The following is a 19,691-nucleotide window of genomic DNA, read 5'->3' on the forward strand; positions in this document are numbered from 1 at the left end:
AAAATCCATCTCCCTCCATCTTCTCCCACTGCCGGTCACTGGGCTTCCTCTCATTATCAGATTTGGTAGTAAGTGGTAACGCCAACTGGATGCTTCACATTTATACATCCGGTGAAATATCTGGCTCATTGTTTTATCTGTGTCGTCACATTCGTGAAACTAGATAGCTATAAACAAAGATGGTGGATTGTTAAAAATAATAATACTACCTGAAAGATAAGTAACATCTTTCATTTGTGGTACTACTCGCACAGCAAACAAAATGTCAAAATTGGAATTGTTGAATATATTTCTTACGAAGAGATTAACCGCGGCTGCCGAGGAGATATTTGGGGCTGTGAAGGGTACGATAGTTGAGTACCAGACAGAAATCGTTCGCTCCAAGGAGGAGAACAATCGTCTCCGAAAGCTGCTGGATATCGCTGTTCAGCGCGTTCTACTTCAAACAGGTAACTAGCTAAGTAACGCTAGGATATGAACCTACTTTTATTTCTCAAAACGAGGGAATTGTTTTGGTTGTTGCCAGACTCCACAAACTAATCTATACAAAATACCAGAATTGTTCTTTTGGACTAACGTTAGACTAGACTGAGAATATGAAAAGCCGACCACAGGGCTGCCAACTTTGAAGAAAGCTTGGAGTGAGATTTTGCCAAGACGGCCTGTGAAATGTTACTGTTTTTCAGCTAATTTCCTGTAATTCTATGTATTTCGACATGGTTTAGGCCTATGACCAGGGTAAAAAAAACAACAGGTCAGCTGTATTCAGAATTCTTTAAACAATAAATGAACACTCAAAATTCTACAGACTTTGTTACTTTTAGGTTTTTTGGGGATGGAATTAAAAGTATACAATTTTTTAATTTATTTTTTTAGGTGGTTTGACACTTTAAAAATGTTTTTTTTTCAGTAATGAAATTAGATGAGGAAACAGGCCAATGGGAGAAACAGTGGGAAGGTCAGTGAGAATGCTCTGCACAGGAAATACTAATATTAATGGTTGATGGCAGTGGGTAACCAAATCATAGATTGCAGTTTTGTCGTAGACTGCTTTCAAGGTAAGGACACAAACATTTAGTGTATTGTAATTTTGGTGAACTCTTTTTAAATAGTGCTGGATGAAAATCCTGTTTGCTCTCCTTGATCTATGTTTCCCAAGTGCTGGATGTTCTTAATTTGTCAATCATCCAACCTTTAAAAAAAAAAAAGTCAAATGAATATCAATATTCAGGTGGTTTATGTCTACTAGTTGAAGATCATTGTCATTATCTTACTCTACATAGACAAAATATTTGTTAATGAGTTGTCAGTCTCCCTCTATCGCTGCCTTGCATGTGCACAATACTAAATTGTCAAATTATATTTGAGGCCTGGAGCATTTTAATATCCAATGCTTATTTGTAGGACTTATTCAAAACTGTACATGAATGGCTGCAAAAATATATAGCCTTAAATTCATTTTCAAAGACACAAGTAGGCATATCAGATTTAAAATCTGTGATTACACTGGCAATATTGGGAAGAAGTAGAACAATAAAATACTGTAAATGTGGGGAATAACAGTAGTGTTCTTTCTGACATGCACACTAATTCCACTTTTATTTCAGCCCATTGTTAAGAATGAGAATTGTTCAACTGATCAGACTAAATAAAGTAAATTGATAATCAAATCTGCTCTAGGCAAGACATAAATCTGCCCCTACACCCTAACCAGAATGTTTTTATATTTATTGTCCCCCCTCTAGAATCAAACGTACGCTTTTGAGTTCACAATCTGTTTGACCAAATGATTTTCATAGTGACAAATCAGGTCACCTTACCTAAACATACTGTAGGTCTGTCTGCTACCTTTTCATTGTCAGAGCCTAAATGCCAATCACCAAAACAATGGTACTAATGCAAGTGTGGATTAAATCGACATTAGTACATGCTGTCAAATTGCTGCATTCTGCAATAGGGATGGGAGTAACAGCAACCTAAATTTGTTGACAACATTGTATCTAAAAATGCACTACCGTGCTGCTCATTTTACAATTTTATAAACTCAGCAGAGAACGTTCTCTCTCTTCATTCAACTCCACTATAATCTTGAGGGGCGTTTGGTAAAAAAAATAAAAATTTTCAAGAATCCCGTCTGATCTATTCATATACGATAAAAAAAAAAACGTTTAACCCCTTTTCTCCCAAATGTCAATCTTGTCTCATCACTGTAACTCTCCAATGTGGAGCCCTCCCGGCCAAACCCTCCCCTAATCCGGACGACGTTGGGCCAATTGTATGCTGCCCTATGTGATTCCCGATCACGGCCAGTTGTGATACAGCCCGGGATCGAACCCGGGTCTGTAGTGACGTCTCTAGCGCTGCGTTGCAGTGCCTTAGATGCTTATCCAAAAACTCTCCCCCGCCCTCCATTTGGCAAATCTGATCATAATTCTATCCTCCTGATTCCTTCTTACAAGCAAAAACTAAAGTAGGAAGTACCTGTGACTCGATCAATATGGAAGTGGTCAGATGACGGCAGACTGTTTTTCTAGCACAGACTGGAATATGTTCCGGGATGCATCCAATGGAATTGATGAGTATACCACCTCCGTCATCGGCTTCATCAATAAGTGCATCGATGACGTCGTCCCCACAGTGACCATACGTAAATATCCCAACCAGAAGCCATGGATTACAGGCAACCTCCACATTGAGCAAAAAGCTAGAGCTGCCGCGTTAAAGGAGCGGGACTATAATCCGAAATCCCGCTATGCCCTCAGACGAACCATCAAATAAACAAAGCGTCAATAAAGGATTAAGATTGAATCCTACTACACCGGCTCTGACACTGTTCGGATGTGGCCGGGCTTGAAAACTATTACGGACAACAAAGGGAAACCCAGACGTGAGCTGCTCAGTGACGCAAGCCTACCAGATGAGCTAAATGCCTTTTTTGCTCGCTTCGAGGCAAGCAACACTGAAGCATGCACGAGAGCCCCAGCTGTTCTAAATGACTGTGTGATAACGCTCTCGGTAGCCGATGTGAGCAAGACCTTTTTAAACAGATCAACATTCACAAAGCCGTGGGGCCAGATGGATTACCAGGATGTGTACTCAAAGGATGCACGGACCAACTGGCAAGTGTCTTCACTGAAATGTTCAACCTCTCCCTGACTGATTCTGTAATACCTACATGTTTCAAGCAGACCACCATAGTCCCTGTGCCCAAGGAAGCGAAGGTAACCTGCCTAAATAATTACCGCCCTTTAGCACTCACGTTGGTAGCCATGAAGTGCTTTGAAAGGCTGGTCATGGCTCACATCAACAGCATCCTCCCGGATACCCTAGTCCCACTCCAATTCGCATTATGCCCCAACAGATCCACAGATGACACAATTGCACTCCACACTGCCTTTTCCCACCTGGACAAAAGTAACACCTATGTGAGAATGCTGTTCATTGACTACAGCTCAGCGTTCAACACCATAGTGCCCATGAAGCTCATCACTAAGCTAAGGACCCTGGGACTAAACACCTCCCTCTTCAACTGGATCCTGGACTTCCTGACAGGCTGTGGTAAGGGTAGGCAACAACACATCTGCCGCGCTGATCCCCAACACTGGGGCCCCTCAGGGGTGTGTACTTAGGCCCCTTCTGTACTCCCTGTTCACCCACAACTGCGTGGCCAAATACGACTCCCAACACTATCATTAAGTTTGCTGACGACACTACAGTGGTAGGCCTGATCACCAACAACGATGAGACAGCCTATAGGGAGGAGGTCAGAGAACTGGCAGTGTGGTGCCAAGACAACAACCTCTCCCTCAATGTGAGTAAGACAAATGAGCTGATCGTGGACTACAGGAAAAGGTGGGCTGAACGGGCCCCAATTAACATTGACGGGGCTGTAGTGGAGCGGGTCTAGAGTTTCAAGTTCCTTAGTGTCCACATCACCAACGAACTATCATGTTCCAAACACACCAAGACAGTCATGAAGAGTGCACGACAAAACCTTTTCCCCCTCAGGAGACTGAAAAGATTTGGCATGGGTCCCCAGATCCTCAAAAAGTTCTACAACTGCACCATTGAGAGCATCATAGAGAGCACCCCTATTACTAATCTGTTCAACCTCTCTTTCGTGTCGTCTGAGATTCCTAAAGATTGGAATGCGGCCGTGCATCCACCCTGCCCTGCCTTTCTAAAGTCTTTGGAAGCCAAGTTAACAAACAGATCACCAACCATTTAGAATCCCACCGTACCTTCTCCGCTATGCAATCTGGTTTCCGAGCTGGTCACGGGTGCACCTCTGCCACGCTCAAGGTCCTAAACGATATCCTAACCGCCATCAATAAAAGACAGTACTGTGCAGCCGTCTTCATCAACCTGGCCAAGGCTTTCGACTCTGTCAATCACCGCATTCTTATCAGCAGACTCAACAGCCTTGGTTTCTCTAATGACTGCCTCACCTGGTTCACCAACTACTTCTCAGATAGAGTTCAGTGTGTCAAATCGGAGGGCCTGTTGTCCAGACCTCTGGCAGTCTCTATGGGGCTGCCACAGGGTTCAATTCTCGGGCCGGCTATTTTCTCTGTATATATCAATGATGTTGCTCTTGCTGCGGGTGATTCTTTGATCCACCTCTACGCAGACAACACCATTCTGTATACATCTGGCCCTTCTTTGGACACTGTGTTAACAAACCTACAAACGAGCTTCAACGCCGTACAACACTCCTTCCGTGGCCTCCAATTGCTCTTAAATACAAGTAAAACTAAATGCATGCTCTTCAACCGATCGCTGCCCGCACCAGCCCGCACGTCTAGCATCACTACTCTGGACGGTTCTGACTTAGAATATGTGAACAACTATAAATACCTAGGTGTCTGGTTAGACTGTAAACTCTCCTTCTAGATTCACATTAAGCATCTTCAATCCAAAGTTAAATCTAGAATCAGCTTCCTATTCCGCAACTCAGCCTCCTTCACTCATGCTGCCAAACATACCCTCGTAAAACTGACCATCCTACTGATCCTTGACTTCGGCGATGTAATTTACAAAATAGCCTCCAACACTCTACTCAGACTGCATCCAATTTGCTATCACAGTGCCATCAGTTTTGTCACCAAAGCCACATATACTACCCACCACTGCGACCTGTACGCTCTTGTTGGCTGGTCCTCACTACATATTTGTCACCAAACCCACTGGCTCCAGGTCATCTATAAGTCTTTGCTAGGTAAAATCAAAGGTAAAGCTCCACCTTATCTCAGCTCACTGGTCACTATAGCAACACCCACCCGTAGCACTCACTCCAGCAGGTATATTTCACTGGTCATCCCAAAGCCAACACAAAAATCACTGAAGTTGGAGACTTTTCTCCCTCACTAACTTTAAGCGTCAGCTGTCAGAGCAGCTTACCGATCGCTGCAGCTGTAAACAGCCCACCTGTAAATAGCCCATCCAACCAACTACCTACCTAATTTTCAGGGAAAAGGTGTACATTTGACCTCCATCATCTAGGATGTGACAATGGTAAATAAAATCTCTCAATTTTTGCCAATTTTTTGCGTGGTCTTGCAGGCCTTCTCATGCAGCTGCAACTGCAAGTGCATTTGTAAATTAAGACCTATCTTGAGTTGGGCTCTGGGTTGGTGCAATTGTTGAGTAAGTGAGCTTATGGTTGTGTGGGGGTATGGGTTGAGTGTGTGTGGGTGTATGTGTGTATCCCACAACTGTTGCGAAGGAGCAAAATATGTTAGGGACAATAGAGGATGATCCACAGCTATATATAATACAAATCGAGGTGAGGGCGATGGAAATGCATTTGGCAGTTGATCTACTTCAATTCGGTAAATGGCACTGTGTGCTCTTTTCAGAGGATGGATCCCAGTCGGTTCAGGGCCATGGGATACAGGGGGTCGAGGGTGGTCTGCCGGGCATTGGGATGACAACCCAACTCGGGATGTGGAGGGCTTTTAGCGGGTGGAATAGTAGGGACCAATTGGAGGTTTACTTAGTAGAAATGCAAATATCATGGTACAGCTATATAGACACTCAATCATCATGTTACTTTTTAATGGTACGTTTACAAACATATATTTTGATAAAAAGAATTGAAAGTTGTGTCTCATTATGATAGGTGGTGAAATAAGTATAGCCAGTTACAACTGTAATGGCTTAGCAGATAATAAGAAAAGACAATCAGTATTTACCTGGCTAAAAGAGAAGGAATATAATATCTATTGTTTACAGGAAACTCATTCAACAGTTTTAGATTAAGTTTTGTGGAAAAAGAACTGGGGGGGATAAATATACTTCTCCCATGGGCAAAGAAATTCAAAAGGGGTGATGGTTTTAATTAACAATAATTTTGATCCAAATGTGCAAATTGTCCAAACAGATCCTCAAGGTAGATGGATTATTTTATATAATATATTTAAATAAATAAATAAATAAATTCTTATATATATATATATGAATTTATCAACTCTACAAGCAACACTAGACTCTATTATTATGGTGGGAGATTTTAATACGGTCTTAAATACCTCTATGGACCGGAAAGGAAATCACACTACAAACTATCACCCTCAGGCATTTAAGGAAATCATGAATGTCATGGATATATTGGAATTAGTGGATATATGGAGACTTAAATACCCTGACCTAGTGAGATATACATGGCGGAGGCTTAATCAAGCTAGTCGTCTTGACTACTTTCTTATGCCATTCTCTCTGGCACCAAAAGTGTTGATAGGGGACAGAATGCAGTCGGATCATCACATTATTGGCATATATATTACTCTTACAGAACTTCCACGTGGGCGAGGATATTGGAAATTTAATCAAAGTCTACTAGATGATAAATTGTTTAGAACTAGGACAGAAGAATTTATAACTGACTTTTTCAGACATAACATAGGTACAGCAGATCCCATTATTGTATGGGGCACTTTTAAATGTGCCTTTAGAGGCAATGCAATTCAGTACTCATCTATAAAACAAAAGCAATTTCGATCAAACGAGTCCATATTAACAAAGGAAATTGAAGGACTAACAGTATAGTTAGATAGCAATAAAAATGGTACTATAGAGGCACAGAATAAGTTAGAGGAAAAACAAAAAGAAATGGAGGAACTTATTCAAGAAAGATCCAGTGTAATATATTATAAAAATAAAGCGAACTGGATGGAATATGGGGAGAAATGCACCATTCTTTTTCAATCTTCAATATAGAAATGCTACAAAAAAAAATGTATTAAAACTTGTTACAAATGATGGAGTCACGCATGATTCACCAAATGATATTTTGAAAGAGGAAGTAAAGTACTTTCAGAATATGTTTTTGTTTCAGGCTCCTCCATCTCCACTAACTGAAACTAATTGTATGGATTTTTTTCCTAATAATAATGTAAAATTAACATCTGTACAGAAAGACTCATGTGAAGGCCAAATTACAGAGGAGGAACTGCTTGATGCAATTGGGGCCTTTATGGATGGGAAAACTCCAGGGCTGGATGGCATACCAGTGGAAGTATACAAAACCTTTTTTGATATACTCAAAGGACCATTTATTAGCTTGTTTTAACCACTCCAATATAAATGGTAGATTATCAGACACGCAACAAGAAGGTCTGATATCATTATTACTGAAACAGGATGCAAGTGGTATATATAAAAATCCAGTCCATTAAAAAAATTGGAGAACTCTTACACTTCAGTGTTGTGATGCAAAAATCCTAGCAAAATGCTTGGCACATAGAATTAAAAAAGTATTGTCAGATATTATTCATCCTAATCAGACAGGTTTTTTACATGGACGATACATTGGAGATAATATAAGACAAGTACTGGAAACAATAGAACACTATGAAATATCGGGGACACCAGGCCTGGTTTTCATAGCTGATTTTGAAAAGGCTTTTGATAAAGTACGACTGGAGTTTATATATAAATGCCTAGAACATTTCAATTTTGGGGAATCTCTTATAAAATGGGTTAAGGTTATGTATAGTAACCCTAGGTGTAAAATAGTAAATAATGGCTACATCTCAGAAAGTTTTAAACTATCTAGAGGAGTAAAACAAGGTTGTCCACTATCGGCATATCTATTTATTATTGCCATCGAAATGTTAGCTGCTAAGATTAGATCAAACAATAATATTAAGGGATTAGAAATCCATGGCTTAAAAACTAAGATGTCATTGTACGCTGATGATTCATGTTTTCTTTTAAAACCACAATTAGAGTCTCCACAGCCTCTTAGAGGATCTGGATACTTTTGCTATCCTCTCTGGATTAAAACCAAATTATGATAAATGTACCATATTACGTATTGGATCATTAAAAAATGCACATTTTACATTACCATGTAGTTTACCAATTAAATGGTCTGATGGAGATGTGGACATACTTGGTATACAAATCCCAAAAGAAAGAAATGATCTCACTCCAATAAATTTTTATAGAAAGTTAGCAAAAATAGATAAGATCTTGCTACCATGGAAAGGAAAATACCTGTCTATTTGTGGAAAAATCACCCTGATTAACTCTTTAGTTATATCACAGTTTACCTATTTGCTTATGGTTTTGCCTACACCTAGTGACCTGCCTTTTAAATTATATGAACAAAAAATATTCAATTTTATTTGGAATGGCAAGCCAGATAAAATTAAAAGGGCCTATTTATATAACGAATATGAATTCGGTGGGCAGAAATTATTAAATATTAAAGCATTAGACCTCTCACTAAAGGCATCAGTCATACAAAAGTTATACTTAAATCCAAACTGGTTCTCTAGTCAATTGGTACGAATGTCTCATCCTATATTCAGGAAGGGCCTTTTCCCCTTTATTCAGATTACACCTGCTCACTTTCGGTTGTTTGAAAAGGAAATAATCTCCAAAATATCTTTATTTTTTTAAACAAGCCTTAGAAAGTTGGTTGCAATTTCAGTTTAATCCACCTGAAAGGACGGAACAAATAGTACAACAAATATTGTGGTTAAATTCAAATATACTAATTGATAAAAAAAAACGATTTATCGAAGAAAAAAAAAAAAAAAAAAAAGGTATAATTTTAGTGAATGATATCATAAATAGGACTGGTGGAGTTATGTCACACATGCAGCTAACACAGACATATGGAAATGTCTGCTCTACCCAAAATTACAACCAATTAATTGCAGCATTACCACAAAAATGGAAGAGGCAAGTAGAAGGGGAAAAAAGTAAGGAACTTGTATGTCGGCCCTGTATTAAAGAACATAAATGGTTAAAGAAAAGTGTGATAAATAAAAACATATACCAATTTCATTTAAGGACAAAAAAACTGTCAGCTGTGCCATATAAATGTCAATAGTTGGGAAGAGATTTTCGATGTACCCATTCCATGGCACATGGTTTATGAATTGATACGCAAAACAACTCCGGATTCAAAACTTCACATTGTTCAATTTAAATTACTATACAAAATTCTTCCAACTAATAGAATGTTATATATATATGGGGGATACAATCTTCCCAGCTCTGCAGATTCTGCTGTGAGGAGGCAGAGTCATTAGATCATTTATTTTGGTATTGTCCATATGTAGCTCGTTTTTGGTCACAGGTCCAGGAATGGCTGAAGAATTGCAATATTTGCCTAGAACTAACGCTACAGATAGCAATACTGGGTGATTTGAAATCAATCAATCAATAATATAATAATTATTTTAGCAAACATTTTTATTTTTTATTTACAATCTGTAGAAGCTATGATAATAGGAAGGTTCAATTATTTTGTGAAGCATCACAGCACAGTTGAAAAATATATGGCAAATAGAAATGCGAAATGGATGATGTTGAGAGATAGATGGGAGGGGTTGAATGGAGCTGAAGGGTGGGACTAATAACAAGATATAAACAATGTAAAACATACGGGATCTGTAAACTGTATATAGGTTTGGAACTTTTGTGAAAAAGCATAGTTACAAATAGAAATCAAACTGGATGGACATCAGAAATAGAGGAAGGACTAAGAACAAACAAGAGAGAACTATTGTAAAGTAGACTGTGTCTGTAAAATGTGTATAAGATGTATAAATTGAAGGTAAAAGCAGAAGTGTTTATTAGTTTACTCCAATTGGGGGATCGGCGGTAGGGTTTGCGGGGAATAATAATAAAGGTATATTCTTTAAAGAAAGTATGTATGTCTATATAGGTATGTGTATGTATATATATGTATGCATGCGTGTATGGATATATTTACCCAAAAAATATGGGGGATTGGAAATGAAGCAACATTCTTTCCGCAATATTAAGCTGATCCACCCCTTAAAAAAAAAAAGACCTACCTCATCCCAATATTTGTTTTTGTTTTTCTGCTCTTTTTCACACCAGTATTTCTACTTGCACATATATCACTCCAGTGTAAATTTTAATTACTTTGCCACAATTGGCCTATTTATTGCCTTACCTCCTTACTTAATTTGCACACACTGTATACAGGTTTTTCTATTGTGTTATTGACTGTACGTTTGTTTATCCTATGTGTTGTTTTTGTCGCACTGCTTTGCTTTATCTTGGCCAGGTCGCAGTTGTAAATGAGAACTTGTTCTCAACTGGCCTACCTGGTTAAATAAAGGTGAAATAAAAAATAACATACAATCCTGACCGGTTGCATCACCGCCCTGTATGGCAACTGCTCGGCATCTGACCATAAGGCGCTGCAGAGGGTAGTGCGTACGGCCAAGCTTCTTTTCATCCAGGACCTATATAATAGGCAGTGTCAGAGACTCCTGTAAAGTTGTCAGAGACTCCAGTCACCCAAGTCTGTATAGACTGTTTTCTCTGCTACCGCACAGCAAGCGGTACTGGAGCGCCAAGTCTAGGACCAAAATGCTCCTTAACAGATTCTACCCCCAAGCCATAAGACTGCTGAACAATTAATCAGATGGCCACCGGACTATTACATTGACCCCCCTCACCCCCCCCTTCCATTTGTTTTGCACACTGCTGCTACTTGCTGGTTATTATCGATGCATAGTCACTTCACCCCTACCTACATGTACAAATTACCTCAACTAACCTGTACCCCCACACACTGACTCGGTACCGGTACCCCCTGTATATAGCCTCGTTATTGTGTTACTTTTTATATATTTTTTTACTTTAGTTGGTAATATTTTCTTAACTCTTCTTGAACTGCACTGTTGGTTAAGGGTTTGAAAGTAAGCATTTCACAGTAAGGTCTACACTTGTTGTATTTGGCGCATGTGACAAATAGTTTGATAAAACATTTTTAGAACGCTGCGCCACTCGGGAGGCCATATCATATCTTTTTCAGAGCCAATCTGATTGGTCAAAAGACCAATTAGTGAAAAAAGACCAGTATTGGGCTGACTGTCTAAATGCAGCATAATAGGCTGACCACACCGCTCGCGTCGCAAAATAAATGTAGAAATCCATGTTATTCAATTGTTGCACCCACACTGCTCGCGCGTGCCAACGAGTGTCTGCGTTGCCAAGGGCTAAAATAGAAGTCATTCCTATTTCTGACGCAGATCACGCTGAAAGTCCTGCCTCTCCCATCTCCTCATTGGTTTATAGAAGCAGGTACCCACGTGCCATCTCCTCATTGGTTATGTTTTGCCGATTGTCGTGGTAATACTATGAAAGTGTAGATGCCAATCACCATATAAGTTCAAAGATGGAAAAAGCCTGGAAGGAGGAGAGATGACTAGAAACGATTCGGTTGGCTGATTTATGTGTGGATTAATTGTCGGAGTAGAGGACCTTGTGCATTTCAGGTAAAATAACAACTCAATGTTTATATCCCAGGACAAATTAGCTAGCAACAGCAAGCTAGCTAAATAGGACAAATTAGCTTGCACTTGCTAGCTAACTAGCTAAATTGCCATACATGTTTAATGCTTTTCGACCTGTCCCCAAATTAATGTCATTGGTTCAGAATTTGTTTTGATATTTTAACCTGTGTGTCGTGATCATGTTTGGTGTAGGGGGACAAAATAAATTTGTGCACGATGGCGCACGCGCGCAGCCGGTTTGGGTTCCGTGTAAGTGTATTGTTTTTAGCCAAATCATCCACTCTTCTATACCTCCAATAAAATCACTCATTACTGCCACACGCAGGTCGGCTGATCCAGCAGCAGGAAAGGTAATTGATTTTATCACCTACAACAGTTTGAACGCCATATCAATCTGTTGTTTCACCCATATATTGCACGGAATGCAATAATATTTTATGTAAGTAGACAACGGTACGTTTTTACAGGGATTCTATATTTCTAGATAGACTGAGTGATTTTATTGGCGGTGCAGAAGATGTAGATCTGGCACATGGTCAAGAACAATTCTTAGATTCTTTCCAGACAAGCCATTTTTTCAGTTGCATTTAACTTTTTATTTAGAACTTTTTTGGAAGTACATACTGGATGTAAAGGCAGTAATATCAAGTTTATTTTATTTTATATAGCCCTTCGTACATCAGCTAATATCTCGAAGTGCTGTACAGAAACCCAGCCTAAAACCCCAAACAGCAAGCAATGCAGGTGTAGAAGCACGGTGGCTAGGAAAAACTCCCTAGAAAGGCCAAAACCTAGGAAGAAACCTAGAGAGGAACCAGGCTATGAGGGGTGGCCAGTCCTCTTCTGGCTGTGCCGGGTGGAGATTATAACAGAACATGGCCAAGATGTTCAAAATGTTCATAAGTGACAAGCATGGTCAAATAATAATCAGGAATAAATGTCAGTTGGCTTTTCATAGCCGATCATTAAGAGTTGAAAACAGCAGGTCTGGGACAGGTAGGGGTTCCATAACCGCAGGCAGAACAGTTGAAACTGGAATAGCAGCAAGGCCAGGTGGACTGGGGACAGCAAGGAGTCATCATGCCCGGTAGTCCTGACGTATGGTCCTAGGACTCAGGTCCTCAGAGAGAGAGAGAGAATTAGAGAGCATACTTAAATTCACACAGGACACTGGATAAGACAGGAGAAGTACTCCAGATATAACCAACTGACCCTAGCCTCCCGACACATAAACTACTGCAGCATAAATACTGGAGGCTGAGACAGGAGGGGTCAGGAGACACTGTGGCCCCATCCGATGATACCCCCGGACAGGGCCAAACAGGAAGGATATAACCCCACCCACTTTGCCAAAGCACAGCCCCCGCACCACTAGAGGGATATCTTCAACCACCAACTTACAATCCTGAGACAAGGCCGAGTATAGCCCACAAAGATCTCCACCACAGCACAAACCAAGGGGGGGCGCCAACCTAGACAGGAAGATCACGTCAGTAACTCAACCCACTCAAGTGACGCACCCCTCCTAGGGACGGCATGAAAGAGCACCAGTAAGCCAGTGACTCAGCCCCTGTAATAGGGTTAGAGGCAGAGAATCCCAGTGGAGAGCGGGGAACCGGCCAGGCAGAGACAGCAAGGGCGGTTCGTTGCTCCAGAGCCTTTCCGTTCACCTTCACACTCCTGGGCCAGACTACACTCAATCATATGACCTACTGAAGAGATAAGTCTTCAGTAAAGACTTAAAGGTTGAGACCGAGTCTGCGTCTCTCACATGGGTAGGCAGACCGTTCCATAAAAATGGAGATCTATAGGAGAAAGCCCTGCCTCCAGCTGTTTGCTTAGAAATTCTAGGGACAATTAGGAGGCCTGCGTCTTGTGACCGTAGCGTACGTGTAGGTATGTACGGCAGGACCAACTCGGGAAGATAGGTAGGAGCAAGCCCATGTAACGCTTTATAGGTTAACAGTAAAACCTTGAAATCAGCCCTTGCCTTAACAGGAAGCCAGTGTAGGGAAGCTAGCACTGGAGTAATATGATCAAATTTCTTGGTTCTAGTCAGGATTCTAGCAGACGTATTTAGCACTAACTGAAGTTTTAGTGCTTTATCCGGGTAGCCGGAAAGTAGAGCATTGCAGTAGTCTAACCTAGAAGTAACAAATGCATGGATACATTTTTCTGCATCATTTTTGGACAGAAAATTTCTGATTTTTGCAATGTTACGTAGATGGAAAAAAGCTGTCCTTGAAACAGTCTTGATATGTTCGTCAAAAGAGAGATCAGGGTCAAGAGTAACGCCGAGGTCCTTCACAGTTTTATTTGAGACGACTTTACAACCATCAAGATTAATTGTCAGATTTAACAGAATATCTCTTTGTTTCTTGGGACCTAGAACAAGCATCTCTGTTTTGTCCGAGTTTAAAAGTAGAAAGTTTTCAGCCATCCACTTCCTTATGTCTGAAACACAGGCTTCTAGCGAGGGCAATTTTGGGGCTTCACCATGTTTCATTGAAATGTACAGCTGTGTGTCATCCGCATAGCAGTGAAAGTTAACATGTTTTCGAATAACATCCCCAAGAGGTAAAATATATAGTGAAAACAATAGTGGTCCTAAAACGAAACCTTGAGGAACACCGAAATGTACAGTTGATTTGTCAGAGGACAAACCATTCACAGAGACAAACCAGACTGAAGCATTTCGTATACATTGTTTGTCTTCAGGAAGGCAGTGAGTTGCTGCGCAACAGCTTTTTCTAAAATTTTTGAGAGGAATGGAAGATTCGATATAGGCCGATAGTTTTTTATATTTTCCGGGTCAAGGTTTGGCTTTTTCAAGAGAGGCTTTATTACTGCCACTTTTAGTGAGTTTGGTACACATCCGGTGGATAGAGAGCCGTTTATTATGTTCAACATAGGAGGGCCAAGCACATGAAGCAGCTCTTTCAGTAGTTTAGTTGGAATAGGATCCAGTATGCAGCTTGAAGGTTTAGAGGCCATGATTATTTTCATCATTGTGTCAAGAGATATAGTACTAAAACACTTAAGTGTCTCTCCCGATCCCAGGCCCTGGCAGAGCTGTGCAGATCCAGGACAGCTAAGCCCTGGAGGAATACGCAGATTTAAAGAGGAGTCCGTAATTTGCTTTCTAATGATCATGATCTTTTCCTCAAAGAAGTTCATGAATTTATTACTGCTGAAGTGAAAGCCATCCTCTCTTGGGGAATGCTGCTTTTTAGTTAGCTTTGCAACAGTATCAAAAATAAATTTTGGATTGTTCTTATTTTCCTCAATTAAGTTGGAAAAGTAGGATGATCGAGCAGCAGTGAGGGCTCTTCGATACTGCACGGTACTGTCTTGCCAAGCTAGTCGGAAGACTTCCAGTTTGGTGTGGCGCCATTTCCGTTCCAATTTTCTGGAAGCTTGCTTCAGAACTCGGGTATTTTCTGTATACCAGGGAGCTAGTTTCTTATGACAAATGTTTTTGTATAACAATGGTTGCTCTGCCACACTTGTCTTTGGTAAGTACCGAATGTATTTTGACATTTAGGCTAGTGAATGGCAAGTTGAATGGCTGCTTCCTGGGTTTAAAGAGAATCTCCATATTCAACGTCTCCTGTAAACCCAGATTCTGGTTTACATGCAGGCTACACGTGTCATACATGTACTGTGGTGCTAAGATAGAATTGCCTTCAGCTGACTTTCTTCCTTTCTGTTCCCTCTAGACCACCATGCTATCCATCTCACTGAAGATGCATCTTCCCCTGAGCAGCAGTACTGTGAGCAGGAGTGGAGCCCCAGTCTGGGCCAGGACCTAAAGCCCACACAGGTTAAAGAGGAACAGGAGCTCAGAATCAGCCAGGAGGAAGATCAGCTTCAGGGTTTGGAGTCTGATACCAAAGGAGAGTCCATATTAACTCCTCCCTTTGTTAAAAGTAACTGTGATCAGGACCCAGCTCAGCCTTCACATCTTCCACATACCCAAACTGTGGACATCAGAGAAGGAGACTCTTTAGCCAGAACCATATCTTCTAAGCAGATCAAAATAGAAAATGAAGAAGGCTACAGCACATCAGAACCAACCAGTGACTTACAGACTGTCTTCAATGTGAATTCCGATTGTCTTGCAGCTTCGAGTGAAAACGGTGCCCAACCCAATATCAACAATAGAATTCTGAGAGAAGGACTGTCAGGATATAAGGGCCCACAGGGAACAAGCAGTGCATATGAAAGAGAAAGTATAGGTCTACACATAGATGTTAGAGGCCAGAACACCTCCAAGCTGCCTCAACAGAGATCCCCCTATCAACCCCAGGGCATACAGAGAGTGTATCGTTGCAGAGAGTGTGGGAAATGCTTCAGTTTCTCCTGTCAGTTAGAGGTCCACATGCGATGGCACACCAAGGAAAGACCATTCAGCTGCTCTGTGTGCAGAAAAGGCTTCACAACCATCAGCATGTTGAGGAGGCACCACCGCATTCACACTGGAGAGAAGCCCTTCCGCTGTCACATCTGTGGGAAATGTTTCAACCAGTCGGCTCACCTGAACACTCACTTTAAAATTCACCCAGGGGAGAGACCACATGGCTGGAAAGTGGCTCGGTCAAAACGTTAACAGCAGAGACATTTACGCTCTCTCTTGAAATTAAGTTCTGAGCACAGAAGGAGAGTGACATGTAAATCTGGGCAGTTTAATTATTGGCCAGGATTTAAAACACTAGAAGAATCAGTGATTGATGTTTGAACAATGCATTACAATACAGTGGGGAATGGGAATAACTTTGAGTAATGAAAATGTTAATGTTTTTCACTGATCCATGTGATTGTGTTGCTGCATGCATCATCATCTGAAGCCATGCTTGGTTCAGTGCCAGCATGAGGATATGAATACTGCTAGTAGCTATATATATATGTTGACTGATGTTGTTCTTTTGTAAATACACTACATATTTTACAGGAAGCAGAGGATATTGCCTGTTTTAGTAGATGCAGATCAATGAATTTGATCATCCTCATCTATTTCCCCTTAGGACTTGGACATGACTGCTGGGCTGTATGACTATCCTATTAGGGTCTTGACAGTTATCCCTGATGAAATTACTGTGTAAAAATGTACTGTTCTGTGCTGAATGTTAACTGTTTTTTAATAAATAATTGGTCAAATGTTTTTTAAGGTCAGGATGACTATCTTCTACCATTCAGGCTGCAGTACTGTGTGGGGGGGGGGGGGCACCGCGTGTGTAGGGGGAACACCGTGGGTGGGCTGGGTAGCACTGTGTGTGGGGAGGTAACACAGTGGGTGGGTAGCTGTGTGTGGGGTGGGTGAGTAGTGCTGTGTGTGTGGGGTGGGTAGCACCGTGTGTGTGGGGTGGGTGGGATGGGATGGGAAGCACTGTGTGTGTGACTACCAATTTCAACCTAAAGCAGTGCCTCTGAGATACTAACTGATATCTAAACATACATACTGTATCTTTCAATCTAGTTTAAACTGACACATTTTCCCCACGCAAATCATGATTCCTCCAGTTTGTGAAACAAGCTCATATACCTTCTAAGTGATCCCATCTGATTGAAGTCTGCATTCATGGCACGGATGCGGTTTCTCCTCTAGGTGAGTCTTCATATGTACGGTCAGGGCTTCATTCAGCGGAGACCTTGTGACATTCTTCACAGCGAGGCGGTTTCAACCCTCTGACTCATCATACGTGTGGTCAGGGAAGCTCTCCACAAATATGGGAACGATGCAGCGTCTTCGTGTGTGTCCTCATGCATCTGCAAGCTTCCTTTTCGACTGAAATGTTTACCACAATCTTGACACTGAAATGGTTTCTTTCCAGTATGAATGACTTGGTGTTTTTATATTAATGATGTTTAAATTGTTTTCCACACAGGACACCGGCATGAGCCCTCACAATTTGCACTTTCAGGTTAGCCTTATAACAGGTACAAGTGTTAGTCACACATTCAGTTATATAAAATGGGCACAAACTGCCTGCCTGTACAACATGAAGAGCTCACCCATTCATTGAATGCTGCATGGAGTTCTGTGAGGTTAAACAAGACCTCTTCTCTGAACTTTGACATCGTTTTTGGTTACAGTATCTTAAACAGCAGGTGACTGTTTTCATCCAACCGTTTTCATAACTCCACTTTTTTCTCCAAATAGTTTTTTCCCTCTTGTATGCTTACTTACTTTCTGGTTTTGTTTGACCTCTATAAATATTTTGGAAATTTCTCCCCTTTTGCTTTGTTGCAATTTCTTTTCAACCCTCCGTAGCTGTTTAACTTGAGTTTTCTTTTGCATTGTTTCTGCAATCTGTACTTTTCTTTGCTTTGTCATGTGTTGAGACTGAGGACTACTCTGGTTGAAGGTCCCGCTTTGGTCCATAAGAGCATTTGTTGCCCTCCACTGTTCCCTTTTTTGTGCCCTGGCCGTTTCGGACATCAATTCCATTGGAGGTTGATCCTTCTTCCCTTGAGCCCTTCTTTGATAGCTAAAAGCAAAACAATAACTGATACCAGATGTAAATCACTCTACACTGACCATACAATTAACTAAATAAGTTGAAATGTACAATGAAATTCAGAAAATGCTACCATACTCTTCTCTTGGCAAGGTATTCCCCCTTTGCTAGAGGATCAGAATGTATCCGTGACCTGTGTCGTGCAGCCCTCTCCTTTTTTTCTTTATTTTAAAGGCTGAAAACATTTTTTCTTATTAACTGTATGGACAAGTGTCAATACTTGCAGTTTTCTTATGAACGACACCAATATCCCATTTTAGTTCAAATTCAACCGTGGACAGTTGCCCAATATATTTTCACACTTTGATATGCAAAAACTGTACAAATGTATCATTCTTTGTGATACATTTATACAGTGCCAAACAGAAGAGAACATGTAGAAATGTGTTGTAATAAGATTGTATTTATTGTTTTTTATATAAATATTATCCTTGGACACAAAAATAGCAAATCATGTCAATTACCCTCATTCATCAATCAATACATTAGATTAAATCAACTAACAGTAGTGACATGAGCGCAATGTCCTACATCGTTAAACTGTTCCTTCAGATATTCTGACTGAATCCTTTTTCCCACAGAGCACCTCCACCCTTGGGTCTCGTCTTCATATGCTCTGTTTGACGGAAGCCTTTATGCCAAACACGGCAACAAAGTTTTATTACCATGTGTGTATCCTCATATGTATGTCAATATCCCTTCCTAGGGAAAGATTTGCCGCACACATTGCAGCTAAAAAACTTCTCCCCTGTGTGAACTAGCTGGTGGATGTTTAGTCTACTCTGAGATATAAAGCTGCGGTCACACAGTGAGCATTTGAGCATGTACACTTCCCTCCGTATTTGGACAGTGAAGCTAACATTTTAATATCGGCTCCATACGCCAGCATTTTGTATTTGGGATCAAATGTTCCATATGAGGCGACAGTACAGAATGTCACCTTAATATTTGAGGGCATTTTCATATATTTTGTCATTTAAAAATGAAAGCACTAAATGTATCAAGTTCCCCAATTTGAATAAGTATTACACTTCTATTAGTCAAAAGTTATTTTGTCCCATATTCCTTGCACTCAATGACTACATCAAACGTGAATACAAACTTGTTGGATGCATTTGCAGTTAGTTTTGGTTGTTTCAGATTACATTTTGCCCAATAGGAACTAAATGGTGAATAATGTATTGTCATTTTGGAGTCCCTTTTATTGTAGGTAGGAAGAGAAGATGGTAATGGTGAGAGGTTAGCATGTTTTGTTGTAGCCTCTTCATGATTCATTCAGGATCAGAAACATTTCTGCACACTTCTAGAAAATGACTCCAGTTATAATTAACCATTCACTTCCTATTGGGCAAAACACCCAAAAGACAACATGCATCCAACAAGC

General features: G+C 40.6%; 1 protein-coding gene across 1 annotated transcript; it reads left to right on the forward strand.

The window, feature by feature from the left end:
- Positions 1 to 126: 126 nt before the first annotated feature.
- Positions 127 to 16,956, forward strand: LOC120064612 (zinc finger and SCAN domain-containing protein 31-like). Its single transcript, XM_039015215.1, has 2 exons — positions 127 to 449; positions 15,509 to 16,956. Exons 1-2 carry the CDS (start codon positions 263 to 265, stop codon positions 16,396 to 16,398), a joined length of 1,077 nt encoding a protein of 358 aa, XP_038871143.1. The 5' UTR covers positions 127 to 262; the 3' UTR covers positions 16,399 to 16,956.
- Positions 16,957 to 19,691: the final 2,735 nt, after the last annotated feature.

The sequence above is a fragment of the Salvelinus namaycush genome, chromosome 20 (assembly GCF_016432855.1).
Source record: "Salvelinus namaycush isolate Seneca chromosome 20, SaNama_1.0, whole genome shotgun sequence".
NCBI classification, from domain to species: domain Eukaryota; kingdom Metazoa; phylum Chordata; class Actinopteri; order Salmoniformes; family Salmonidae; genus Salvelinus; species Salvelinus namaycush.

Bases quoted from the DNA above. Each gene is read 5' to 3' on its own strand.
- LOC120064612 (XM_039015215.1), top strand. From the start codon at position 263: ATGTCAAAATTGGAATTGTTGAATATATTTCTTACGAAGAGATTAACC. The intron at 450-15,508 runs GTAACTAGCTAA...TGTTCCCTCTAG, and splicing joins GCGCGTTCTACTTCAAACAG to ACCACCATGCTATCCATCTC.